General features: G+C 56.8%; 5 protein-coding genes across 5 annotated transcripts in view; 4 read left to right on the top strand and 1 right to left on the bottom strand.

Annotated features, from left to right (window-relative positions):
• CHGG_09747 (1,3-beta-glucan synthase component) overlaps positions 1-2,394 on the top strand; it is a gene marked incomplete at both ends in the record, with an annotated part of 5,981 nt that extends 3,587 nt beyond the window's left edge. The window contains 2 exons of the mRNA XM_001227673.1: positions 218-1,996; positions 2,052-2,394. Of these exons, the coding sequence (XP_001227674.1) occupies positions 218-1,996; positions 2,052-2,394 (2,122 nt within the window). The remainder of the gene's footprint in view (positions 1-217; positions 1,997-2,051) is intronic.
• A 917-nt stretch (positions 2,395-3,311) lies between these two features.
• Positions 3,312-5,158, top strand: CHGG_09748 (uncharacterized protein; the record flags this gene model as incomplete). The annotated part of the gene is made up of 5 exons (XM_001227674.1): positions 3,312-3,542; positions 3,603-3,703; positions 3,755-4,265; positions 4,319-4,810; positions 4,898-5,158. The coding sequence occupies 5 exons, from the start codon at positions 3,312-3,314 to the stop codon at positions 5,156-5,158; spliced, it is 1,596 nt and encodes a 531-aa protein (XP_001227675.1).
• A 932-nt stretch (positions 5,159-6,090) lies between these two features.
• Positions 6,091-7,849, top strand: CHGG_09749 (uncharacterized protein; the record flags this gene model as incomplete). Its single annotated transcript, XM_001227675.1, has 3 exons — positions 6,091-6,341; positions 6,446-6,893; positions 7,208-7,849. 3 exons carry the CDS (start codon positions 6,091-6,093, stop codon positions 7,847-7,849), a joined length of 1,341 nt encoding a protein of 446 aa, XP_001227676.1.
• Positions 7,850-8,412: 563 nt separating this feature from the next.
• CHGG_09750 (uncharacterized protein) lies at positions 8,413-10,351 on the bottom strand (the record flags this gene model as incomplete). Its single annotated transcript, XM_001227676.1, has 3 exons — positions 8,413-8,938; positions 9,005-9,470; positions 9,523-10,351. 3 exons carry the CDS (start codon positions 10,349-10,351, stop codon positions 8,413-8,415), a joined length of 1,821 nt encoding a protein of 606 aa, XP_001227677.1.
• Positions 10,352-12,124: 1,773 nt separating this feature from the next.
• CHGG_09751 (uncharacterized protein) lies at positions 12,125-12,835 on the top strand (the record flags this gene model as incomplete). The annotated part of the gene is made up of 2 exons (XM_001227677.1): positions 12,125-12,178; positions 12,260-12,835. 2 exons carry the CDS (start codon positions 12,125-12,127, stop codon positions 12,833-12,835), a joined length of 630 nt encoding a protein of 209 aa, XP_001227678.1.
• Positions 12,836-12,847: the final 12 nt, after the last annotated feature.

Consider the following 12,847-nt stretch of genomic DNA (forward strand, 5'->3'; position numbering starts at 1 on the left):
TACCTCGAGGAATGCCTGAAGATTCGCAGTGTCCTCGCCGAGTTTGAGGAGATGTCGACTGATCGAGGTATCCCCCTACACCCCCGGAGTGAAGACCGCTTCCGTCGCCCCCGTCGCTATTCTGGGTGCTCGCGAATACATTTTCTCGGAGAACATCGGTATCCTCGGTGATATTGCCGCCGGCATAAGAACAGACGTTCGGTACGCTCTTTGCAAGAACCCTCGCCCAGGTCGGTGGCAAGCTTCATTACGGTCACCCTGATTTCCTCAACGGCATTTTCATGACGACTCGTGGCGGCGTCTCCAAGGCACAGAAGGGTCTCCATCTCAACGAAGATATTTACGCCGGTATGAACGCTCTTTTGCGTGGTGGTCGCATCAAGCATTGCGAATACTACCAGTGCGGTAAAGGTCGTGATCTTGGTTTTGGTTCCATTCTCAATTTCACGACCAAGATCGGAACTGGTATGGGCGAGCAGATGCTTTCCAGAGAGTACTATTACTTGGGGACGCAGTTGCCGCTCGATCGCTTCCTCTCGTTCTACTACGCCCATCCCGGTTTCCACGTCAACAACATGTTTATCATGCTGTCGGTGCAGTTGTTCATGGTCTCCATGCTGCAAATCGGCGCTCTCCGGAGGGAGACGATTCCATGCGAATACAACCCCGACGTGCCCATCACGGATCCTCTATTCCCCACTGGTTGCGCGAACACCGACGCTCTCATGGATTGGGTTTACCGCTGCATCCTCTCCATCTTCTTCGTCTACTTCATCTCGTTCGTCCCTCTTATCGTGCAGGAACTGTCGGAGCGCGGCCCGCTACGCGCCGCCACCCGTTTCGCCAAGCATCTCGGTTCCCTTTCGCCCTTCTTTGAGGTCTTCGTCTGTCAGATCTACGCAACCTCGGTGTCGCAAGATATCACTTTCGGAGGTGCCAGGTACATCGGTACAGGCCGTGGGTTCGCCACAGCCCGCATTCCTTTTGGGGTGCTGTACTCTCGATTTGCTGGTCCCTCCATCTATTTCGGCGCTCGCACGCTGCTGATGCTCCTGTTTGCGACAGTGACCATCTGGCAGGGGGCTCTCGTTTATTTCTGGGTCTCCTTGGTGGCGCTGGTCGTCTCGCCCTTCCTCTACAACCCCCACCAGTTCTCGTGGACGGACTTCTTCATCGACTACCGCGACTACCTCCGTTGGTTGTCCCGTGGCAACTCCCGCTCGCACGCGTCATCGTGGATCGCCTTCTGCCGTCTGTCCCGCACGAGGATTACAGGTTACAAGCGCAAAGCTCTGGGAGACCCGTCGAGCAAGGGATCCTCCGATGTATCTCGGGCTGCCATTACCAACCTGTTTTGGGCCGAGATCATGGCTCCCCTTCTGCTTGTCGCAGTGACGCTGATCCCTTACCTGTTCATCAACGCTCAGACAGGTGTCCGGAAGTCGGAGACGAAGCCAACCGCTTCGCTCCTCCGGGTAGCCATCGTCGCTTTCGCCCCCATCGGTGTCAACGCCGGCGCTCTTGCCTTTTTCTTCGCAATGGCTTGCTGCATGGGCCCTGTCTTGAGCATGTGCTGCAAGAAGTTCGGCTCTGTTCTTGCCGCGATTGCCCACGCCATCGCTGTCATTGTGTTTTTGGTCATGTTCGAGGTCATGTTCGTCCTGCAGAGCTTCGATTTCCCCAGTACCCTTCTGGGCATGATTACGAGCATTGCCATCCAGCGCTTCATCTTCAAGTTGATCATCTCTTTGACACTCACGAGGGAGTTCAAGACCGATCAGTCCAATATTGCGTTCTGGACTGGTAAATGGTACTCAATGGGATGGCACTCGATGTCGCAGCCGGCTCGTGAGTATCTGTGCAAGATCACCGAGCTGTGCATGTTTGGCGGTGATTTCGTTCTCGGCCACATCATCCTCTTCCTCATGGCCCCCATCATCCTTGTCCCGCAAATCGACAAGCTGCACTCCATCATGCTGTTCTGGCTTCGCCCAAGGTACGTAAAAACCCCGTCCATGTATGAAAGGGATAGGCAATTGACAAAACCACAGCCGACAAATCCGCCCTCCCATCTACTCGATGAAGCAGACCAAACTCCGCAGGAGACGCGTCGTTCGCTATGCTATCCTTTACTTCGTCTTGCTAGTCGTGTTCCTAGCGCTCATTGTCGGTCCGGTCGTGGCTGGCAAGCATATCACTCTCCCAGACAGCTTGTTGAAGCCGTTAAACGACGCCGCCTTGGTGCAGCCAACTGGCCTGGACCACGATAACACGCGTGGCAAGACCCCCACTGGCACTGGCTCCCCAGGTTACTCGGGTATCTGGACTTCAACTGCGGAGTCTTCCCGAGCGACGGCCACGAGTGGTTCTGACAAGAGGGCGATGTACATTTGAAGCGTGGGCCCGGCGTTTTAAAGGTTGAGATCTTGGAGGGAGAGCAATAGAAGGGGTCGGTTTTGTACACTGTTTAATACGTCGACCGGTCGCACGAGTCAGGCGACTCGGATCTGAAAGAGAGGATACACTATGCAAGCGTAATGCGCTGTCTTTCTTGTTTTCTTTTTTCTTTGGCGACGGAACTGGGGCAGGTTCTTGTGGAATCAACTTGTATCGCTGTATTCGGTCGGTCTCGTGTGTATCTATGCGGTTTGTTTTGCTACCCTTGTCCTGGTTCTCCACCACCTGAAACCTTGATTAGAAGGTAATAACACAGTGATCGTGGCTGCTTGCTTCTCGTTCCCTCCCAGTGTGCTCAATAAGTGAGAAGGGGTTTGACCTTCGATATGACCGGCGTTCTGGGTCGATGGCCGCATTCTGTAGCAGGGTGGTTATGTCGAGAAGTGTGTGGTTCTTTTTTTTTTTTTCTTTTACCACATCTATGCCATACGTCCTCGATGTGGGCACTCTTTCGGCACTTGTCTCATAGTTACTCCTGCAGATTGAAAAACCCGTCGACTTGGAGGCCTGAATTCAATTGCCAAGTTTCGGTGGGCGACCCCTGTCCAGTACCCATGGATTTGCGTTGTTTCCCCTGAAAATTGTGGAACGGACCATGCAACGGCCCCGTCTTCGAATTCCGCCGGCTCTGTCGGCGACACGCGTCGCGGCTCCCGAAGCTACCGCCAGAACTTCTTTTCTCTGTGCAAGCGCAGATCCATCTAACTTGGAAAGTCAACTCAGGGGCAACCACACCACGTCGCATCCCCAACATATAGTCAATTCTCAATTCCAATCTATCCCCGACATAATCAAGAGAATCAAGAGCAAAGCGACACAACCACGCAAGCAAAACCACACACCGAACGTAAAAAATGGACCTGCACGAGGTGCAGGCGCATCTGGATCAATGGCTCCAGGAAGCAGCGGTCACCTTCCAGAAAATGCCCGGCTCAGCCGTCCTCATCCGCTACGTCCAATCCAGTTACCAGAACGACCCTGTGCGCTCGGCCATCGAACTAGTGCTCGTCATCTTCTTCATCCGATACCTCCTCGCGCCCAGCTACTCGACATCGAAACAAAATTATGTCAAGTTGACCGAGGACGTGAGTTTTTCCCAGTTGGAAGGGAGGGCGGTAGAGGATTGGCTAACCAAGGCGAGGTAGGAAATTGATGAACTGGTTGAAGAATGGACACCGGAGCCGCTGGTGGCGCCGGTCACCGCCCAGGAGGAGGCCGAGATGGAGAAATTGCCTGTACTTGTTGGGTAAGGGGCCACAAAATACTCGGGTGGAAAGACTCCGGCTGACCATGTTAGACCCACGGGCCCGAAGTCGAAGCTCGCCAACGGCAAGACAGTCACCAACCTCGCGTCGTACAACTTTTACAACTTCAACGCCAACGAACAGATCAAGGAGAAGGCCATCCAGACCCTACGCACCTACGGTGTCGGCCCCTGCGGTCCCCCGCAATTCTACGGCACCCAAGACGTTCACATGAAGACGGAAGCTGACATCGCTTCGTATCTCGGCACCGAGGGCTGCATCGTCTACGCGCATTCTTTCTCGACCATCTCAAGCGTGATTCCATCGTTTTGCAAGAGAGGCGATATCATTGTCGCGGATAGGGGCGTCAACTACTCGATCCGACGTGGCCTTGAGATCTCGCGGAGCAATGTCAAGTGGTACAACCATGGCGACCTGGAAGAACTCGAGCAGGTCATGCGCAAGGTGGTCAAGGAGCAGGCCGGCAAGAAGCTGACGCGGCGGTTCATCGTCACCGAGGCGCTGTTTGAGACCACTGGCGACATCAACAACCTGCCCAAGCTAGTAAGTTTTTTCCGCAGGTTGAACCGGGATATGCTTCGCTAACGGTCCGACAGATCGAGCTCAAGGAGAAATACAAGTTCCGCCTCATGCTTGACGAGACCTGGTCTTTCGGCGTGCTCGGCCGCACCGGCCGGGGCCTAACCGAGGCGCAAAACGTAGACCCAACCCAAGTGGACATGATTGTGGGCTCGCTCGCAGGTCCGCTCTGCGCAGGCGGTGGCTTCTGTGCGGGGGCCAAAGATGTGGTGGAACACCAGCGCGTCTCGTCGACCGCCTACACCTTCTCGGCCGCGCTTCCCGCCATGCTCGCCGTCACGGCTAGTGAGAGCATCAACCTGTTGCAATCCAACCCTGAGATCCTGCTGCAGTGCCGCGAGAACATCCGCTTCATGCGCGCCCAGCTCGATCCCCGGAGTGACTGGGTCGTGTGCTCCAGCGCGCCCGAGAATCCCATCATGCTCATGGTGTTCAAGCCCGAGGTCGTCGCGGCGCGCCGCCTGAGTGTCGAGGACCAGGAGCGGTTGCTGCAGGAGTGCGTCGACGAGGTAAGCCCCCCTAACCTAATACCCCCCTCCACCCAAACACACACATGGACACGCACAAGAGACTAACCCCCTTCTTCCCTCGAACAGGCGCTCGCCAACGGCGTGCTCGTCACGCGGCTCAAGACCATGCCCATCTCCCAGCACGCCAGCCTCAAGACCAACACGTACACGGTCACGCCGGCGCTCAAGGTGTGCGTCACGTCGGGCTTGTCCAAGAAGGACGTCGAGAAAGCTGGCGTCACCATCCGCCACGCCATCACCAAGGTCATGACCCGCAAGACCAACAACAAGCTCGGCTTGCCGGGCTGCGTGAGGTTTTGGGTGTGGTACGGTTGGGAATGGATTTGAGTGGGTTAGAGGCGTTGGATTGGTGCCGGTGCGGGTGGAGTTTGGGAAATGGGGGGTGTATAGTGAGGACAGATGATGGCCCCGGGGGTTTAAGGGCGTGGTTTTTGGGATATGTGTATATGATGCTTCTGGTACTGGTAAGTAATAATGTAATGCAATAGACTGGGACGAACCTCGTCGGCGGTCCCACATAGCAAGCCAGTTGAGCCGTGCGTGTTCTGTCCGTAGGAAATATGGTCAAGATTAAGCACGACAAAGGGGCGATACCAGCTAATTTCAGGTAGGTTTGCCTTTGAGCTTAGTACCTATCTGTCATCCCGCCCACGGGCATAATAGGTAACAAATGGGATGCATGGGGTGGCTCCAAAACAAACAAACCCCTTTGGCACTATCGACTGACTGAACTGAGCGCGTGACACATGGGCGAGTCAAAACCCCTGCGTGGACCTCTCACGCAACACCAACTCAACGCGTTTCCTTCCTCATGAGATGCACACAACACCCAGCCGGCCGCCCCTCCAGTTGGCAACTATGAGATCCGACTACCAAAGCACAAACGCCCTGGGGAGCCCGAGCGCTACCGGCTGTCCGCAGCTCGCGCCGGATCAAGCCCACGGGAGCCTCCAACAAAGCCGGTCGTGAGTAGTAATCCCATGGTTTGGTTATCTACCCTCGCTGACAGATGGTCCCGAGCAAAGAAATTCTGGTTCAGGACGCGCTACATTTCAGCCACGGCCTCTGGGATCTCTGACATCCACCCACATGTTCTCGGACTCCAGATTCGCCCATCCATCGTAGCCGTCCTGATCACCTGGCTTCTCGGATTCCTGCCCGCTTTTTTCTGGCCGTACGTTAAAACGGCCTTTCCAGAATGGTTTCTGCCGGACCGCGTAGACTTGAAGATGCAGAAACCTGGCGAAGAGGAAGAAATCATGGCGGAGTATTTCCACACTGAAGTGGAGGCTTACCGCCGGCTAAAGCCTCTACAGGGTGTAGTGATACCACAGTTTTATGGTTGTCTACGCTACAATGGATCAAGAGCCATGCTGGTTGAGCAGCTGGGAGGCGCCTCACTCTCCTCGCCCGAGGGTGCAACGATGGAGTTGGAAGAGCTGTCAGCTCTACTCCAGGCGTGTTATCGAGCACTGCACGCATTTGGAGTGCATCAGGATGACAGCAACTTGTCAAACTTTCAACTCGTGGATGGGAGAATCATGATGCTGGATCTGGAGAGCGCCGTGTTCCATTGCTCTGCGGATAACCTGGCGTTTTTTATGGCGTCGAAAGGGGGGCAATCGTGGTAGGGTTCGCAGACGACACCAATATCCTGGCCGTAGCGGAGACGACGGAGGGTACCTGCGGCATCCTAGCGGAGGCCTGGGGACACTGTGCAGGTTGGGCAGCAGAGAGGGGTATGGAATTCGAGCCAGCGAAGAGCGAACTAATCCACTTTTCGAGAGCAAGGGTCCCGATCGAGAAGACCCTAACGATCGGGGGGGTAGAGCTGAAACCAGTTGAGGATGCTAGATTCCTTGGGGTTTGGCTCGATAGGAAGCTGAGGTACCGCGCCCACCTCGCGGCGGTGAGGAAGAAGATGAAGACCCAGACCTGTGCCCTAACAAGGCTCGCCGCAAAGACGTGGGGGTGTACCTTCGCGAGGGCGAGGGAGATCTACTCGAAAGTGATCCGCAGTGCGATCGCGTATGGAGCCTCAGCCTTCCACACCCCTACAGAGGTAGGGGCCCCCCCCCCGCGGGGCCGCAAAGGAACTCGCAAAGATCCAATCGGAGTGCCTCAGGGTGGTCGCTGGGGCCTACAAGGCTACCCCAATACGGAGCTTGGAGACAGAAACCTATTGCCCACCCATCGACCTGTACCTCAACAGGAGGCTCCTTGCCTTCGAGGATCGGGTTAGGATATCAGAGGAGGCGAGGCTAATCCGCCAGACCCCTGCCACAATCGCTGCGATCCTGCGGCGGAGGCGCAGAAGGGGGAGAGGAAGGGCCTCGGCGGGAGATAGACGATATAGCAACGGCACCAGCGGAAAAGGGCTCAGGCGAATGGAAGAAGAGGTGGGCACAGGAGTGGGCCCCCCTCGAGTCGAGGCCGGAAAAGGAGGAGCTAGAGCCAGGGTCAACCGGCCCAGTACCAAACCACAAGAAACAGCTCGAGAGGTGGATGGAGGAGGCAATGAGAAGGGAGTGGATTGGAAGATGGGAGAGTGAGGTAGCTAGGGTGGTCGCTAGGAACCCGGGGCGGGCCCTCGAACCGGCCGATGCGACCGCGCGGTTCGACGCCTCTATCATGAACCGACACCGGTCGAGGGACCCAGCCTGGGAGCTATCGAAGGCGAAGAGTACTCTCCTAGTGCAAGCGAGGACCGGGAAGATTGGGCTTCGAGGGTTCCTCTTTACTAGGAGGGTCCCCGAGGTAGTAACGCCGGTATGCCGCTGCGGTATGGCGCGCGAGACATTCGAACACCTCGTACTCGGATGCAACGGAGCCGCAGATAAACCTCATCCCTGGCCAGACGACGGCGCAGAGCTACTGGAGTGGCTAGATGACGTGGAGAAGGCTGCCATAGTGGTGGGGTGGGTGCTTGGGCTGGGGAGGCTGAACGAGTTCCGGCTGGCGGTGGAGCTGGAAAATGAGAACAACGAAGAGGCCCGCGGCGGGGCCGAAGCGGAGTAGCAGAAGGGCATCGATGGAACAGAGGTTACGACTCATTTTATCTATTTCGTTACTTTGACCTCGGAAGGTGGGTGAGCCCTTTCGAGGAGATGGATCCACGGGGTAGCGGCAAGGCCGCAACGAAGGTGCGGAGGTTTTCATCCAGCTTAGGCATGGTTTTTCCTACCGAGTTAATTGCTGAGGGACCGCATGTACTTAGTACCTAGCGTGATAAGAGAAATAATAATAATAATTATGGCGTCGAGTATTGGGCATCTGGCGGATCATTATGTGTCGATGCAGGAGTATTATCGACACGAGGGCTCGTTGGAGGCGGCTTGATCAGAGTACTTGGGTCGTATAAGAGGCTTCTTTATAATCATTCTTGGTAACCAAGAGGTTTCCTCCATAATTCTTAATATCCAAGAAGTTTCTTCCACAATTCCTAATATCTCAACAGTAACACAGAGAAACATTTCCAATCATCCCGTATCCCAAACCTCATGCACTAAACCAACACCACACATAACCAACCGGGTATCCAAACACACACAGCAAACCCTCTCAACGCCCCCTAAGCAGATTTACGCAGATTTACCCCCCTTGAACTCCCCACTATCATCCCCGCTGCCACTCCCCCTCCCCCCTACCACTCCCTCATCAACCGACCTCACCCTCCCCCTACCACCTCCACCACCACCAACCACACTATCCCCCTCCCCAGCCCTCACCTCCTCCCCCTCCTCCAACTCCACCGGCAACACCAAATTCAACACCACCGTCACCAACGCCGTGACCGCAAACCCCGTCTCCATCACCAACGCAATGGCATCCAAAAACCCCCTCAACGCCTTATCCTGTTCCGCCACCCCGCGGAACACCCCCTCAAAATAATCCGGCACCAGCGTCGCGCCATACCCCAGCGCCAGGCCCGCGGTGAGCACAAAACGGTTGCGCCGCGTAAAGGGCACGCCCTTGGCGACGATGGCGAGCCCCGAGACGGCGACGGCGGTGAAGAGGAAGGTCGTCATGCCGCCGAGGACGGCGGAGGGGATGGCAACGAGGGAGGCGGCGAATTTGGTGAAGATGCCCGCGAGGAGGAGGAAGAGGCTGTTGAAAGGGGAGGGGTTAGAGTGGTTGAGGTGGCGATGGGGTGTTTGGGGGGGGGGTTCATACCAGCAACAATACCCGGCGGAGCGGTTCGCGCAGCGGGTGAGGGCGATGACGCCGTTGTTCTGGGCAAAGGTGGTCATGGGGGTAATGGTGGCGAGGGCGGCGAGCAGGCCGTTGACGCCGTCGGCCAGCACGCCGCCCTGGATGCGGCTCTCGTAGATGTCGCCCTCGACCTCGAGGCGAGACACGTCGCACGACGCCGTGATGTCGCCGATGGCCTCGCACGCGCAGATGATGAAGACGGCCATGAGCGGCAGCACCAGCGGCCCGTAGATGGACAGCTTGAACGTGTGCACCCAGATGAAGGACGCCGCGGGCGCCGTGTCGATGCCGGACCGGTCAAAGTACCCGCACGCCGCGGCGATGATGCAGCCTGTTAGTAGGCCGATGACCACGCTGGTCGACTTCATGATGGGCGAGCCGAAGCGCTCGCAGAGGATGATGGTCACGAACACGGAGAATCCAAGGCCTGGGGGTTGTTAGTCAGGGGATGCATGCTCCTAGATTCCAGAGTGGCTTACCAAGATACTCGGGCGAGCCCCAGGGGAGGGCATGGGGTGCGGTGATATCAGGGCACAGGGCAAAAAACTCGGCCGGGTTCGCGTCGGCGCAAGGGCCAGAACCGCCGGCCCAATTCTTGAAACCGGAGGCGATCAAGTTGATGCCAATCAGCATGACGGTCGGCCCCGTCACGATAGGCGGGAAGATGCGCAGAATGACCTTGGGAGGCACGAACGAGATGAGGATCTCGAGGAGCGAACAGACCGCTGCGGTGCCCAGTACGGCCCCGTAGGCATCCGGACACGGTAGCGGCGTGCCGTCCTCAGCGGTCGGACAGAAGCCGTTGGCGTACATCTGGCTGAAGGCGCCCGAGGCGACCGGGATGATGGCAAAGGAGATGCCAACCACCGAGATCAGGCCCGTCCCGATGTAGTAGGGGGTCTTGAGAATGCGAAAGCGGGTGATTTGGATGGTGGACAGGATGCCAGACACGATCAGGGCGGTGGATACCAGGTACTGGGTCTGTTCGGTGTTGAGGTTGACGCCGCCGGCGCCGGCCATGATGATGGGCGGCGTGATGATGCCGGCCAGCATAGCGAGTGCATGTTGGAAGCCGAGGAGTAGGGCCAATACCACGGGCATCCGGTCATTGAGGCCGAAGAAGGGTGGCGGCCGATCAGCCTTTTTCATGAAAGGGAGATTAGGACGGAAGAGGAAGGCATAGTCGTAGTTGCCGATGAGGCCTTCTTTCGTGAGAAGCGTCCTCTTCACGGCGTGTAATCGAGAACCGAGGGTCCGCTTCGGAGCCGGCTCCGGGAGAATTTGGGACGGAATCTGGTCTTCATCCATGGTGAGTGGAAGGAGAATGGCAGTGGCCGAATTGCAGGAAGACTCGACCCGGAAAGTGATGCAGACGGAAGAAAGAGACTTCGTCCAATTGCCAGGGGGTATCACATATTCCCGGTAATGTCACGAGCCCTGAGAGCGAGCTTTTAATGGCAATCCGCGGTCCCATCTTGGTCGCATGCCACGCACATGTTCAATGTCCAAGCGTAACCAGGAGCGCTTATCTTGTTTCCGTATCTCGGCGGGATCCACAGCGCAAGTAGCAGAATGGAACCCCCAGAGGCAAAGTGGAACCCTCCATGCTTCAGGATGTGCTTCGATGGGAATGTGTTGCATGGCTATTCCCATTCCCGGGGAGCCGGGCTCACGGACCTGAGAGATCGGGCGGGCCCAGCCGATGGCTACAGTGCCTACCGGGCAGTTACCGCCGCTGCCATGCGCCCGTCGCCGCGGGGAAGCATGGCAGTTCCTGACGATCCAGCCGTTTCATGGAACTTATCACCGAGCCCTGAAGCCCGCTTTCGAGTGTTGCTGACAGTGGGGGCATCCCCATGCTAGGAAGGTGGGGAGGTCGTCCAGCGATAAGGAAACACTGATAACGGGCGATAACATTACGGAGAGCCTCGGTCTGTCCTCTACATAAGTATAGAGTGGTCTCCCAACACTTCCGTCCCCTCGATCATTTGTTGCCGAGAGTTTTTGTACCAGCTACGATTGAGGGATGGCGTCTCATTCTTCACAGGATACCTAATACCCGGCATTGTCAGTGGGCCCATAAAAGGAACGGTCCGGCGCTGCGGCCGGTGTGGGTCCGGGAACCGGAGGCGGACGGCGTGGGGCCGGTTCTTCGAGATGTTTCAGGCGCTCAGGTTCCGGTGTTGCACCGTTGATTGAAGATGGGACAAACTCATAGTCAAGTTTCTCGAAGCCAAGCATGCGTGAGACAGCCACAACACAGCGCCCCGATTTGAAGTGACACCAGCCATCGGGATTTATGCCAGCGGAGCCGATGCCGAGCAACCAGGCCTCGCGCTGATTGGTTAAATTGGGAAAAGCTGCAAGCCCAGCCTTCTTTTTCTCGACGAGACGATGAGATGGCAGGTCTTTTGGTGGAGGTGAGGGTTATTGGCTTTTGCGGTCTGTCTTTTCCTGGATTTTCTTAACTTGCAAAGAAGCAATCATCTCATCTTTAATTCCGCAATTCCTGAACCTTTTCCGTTGCTCCTCGTTTGCAGCTTTCCGGGTCAGCACCTTCCGCTCCTTTCAGTTAGCGGCACGGTTCCTGAGCTTGTTCCTGTGCCAACCATCGAATCAACCCCGCTTGCCTGCATCCTCGGGCTGGGTTTGCGACAGGGCGATCAGCACAGACGTCATAAGGCTTCTGCTTGCATCTCTCAAGAGAGGCACTGGGATTTATTCTTGGGACCCAGATATACCAATTCGGTGTAATCTGTACGAGCGAGCCTATCCTCGCCGCATCACGTGGAGGCCAACCTTGAAAGTTGCCTAACAGCGACACAAGCACTTGCGGCGGCACGGGTCGCACAATCGACTTGGGAGAGAGCCCGGAGCCCGGGAACCAATCCCCCTTTGGCTGCGCCGGCAGCAGGATCTCACCGTGCTTGCCACGAATTAGAAAATCGGGCACCCAACAGAAGTCACCCAACCAAGTCCCAGTTCCGGCTGGATTCTCGAATCTCACCGCGACTTCAAAACCGCGATCGCTGGAAACCAAACAGCACAAATAACCGACTGCGCATCAACAACACCGCCGTCATGTTATTCGGAATCATGTTCGCCTTTTGGCGCTTCTTGGAGATCGTCACCCTGGTAAGCAGCAATCAATAATTCAATATACCTCACCACCATCACCACCACAACCTCCACCAACCCACTAACCCCCCCATCCAGATCCCCATCATGGGCATGCTCGCCTGGTTCGTCAACATCCACCTCGAAGCCAACGTCATGACCCCGGCCTACATCCTAGTCCTCTTCATCGTATCGGTCCTCGCACTCGCCTGGGCCATCTTCACACTCTTCAGCTACCACCGGTCGTCGGCCAACGCCCAGTTCGTCGGGGTGATCGACCTAGCCTTTGTCGGCGCGCTGATCGCCGGCGTCTACTATCTGCGCTTCATCGCCCGCGCCGACTGCGTCTCCGTCCAGCCCGGCTCGAGCGTTGACCTCGACTTTGGCATCCTCGGCTCCGTGGGCTTTACCGGCGTCGATGTCGCGGCGAGTAAGACGTGTAGTATGCTCAAGGCGTGCTTCGCTCTGGGGATCATGAATACCGTGTTCTTTTTTGTGACGGCTGTGATGGCGTGGATCCATGGCGATCATGCGGTCAAGAGCGAGAAGCGCTATGTTGAGACTAGGCGGCGCAGCCATAGCCGGGGGCATAGCCATAGCCGCCATCGCAGCCACAGTGGTCACCGCCATGGGAGCAGGAGGAGCTCGCATTCTCATCACCGCGCTTATGTTTGAGGGGTTGGTTGT

The sequence above is a fragment of the Chaetomium globosum genome, genomic scaffold, assembly GCF_000143365.1.
Source record: "Chaetomium globosum CBS 148.51 scaffold_7 genomic scaffold, whole genome shotgun sequence".
Classification (NCBI taxonomy): domain Eukaryota; kingdom Fungi; phylum Ascomycota; class Sordariomycetes; order Sordariales; family Chaetomiaceae; genus Chaetomium; species Chaetomium globosum.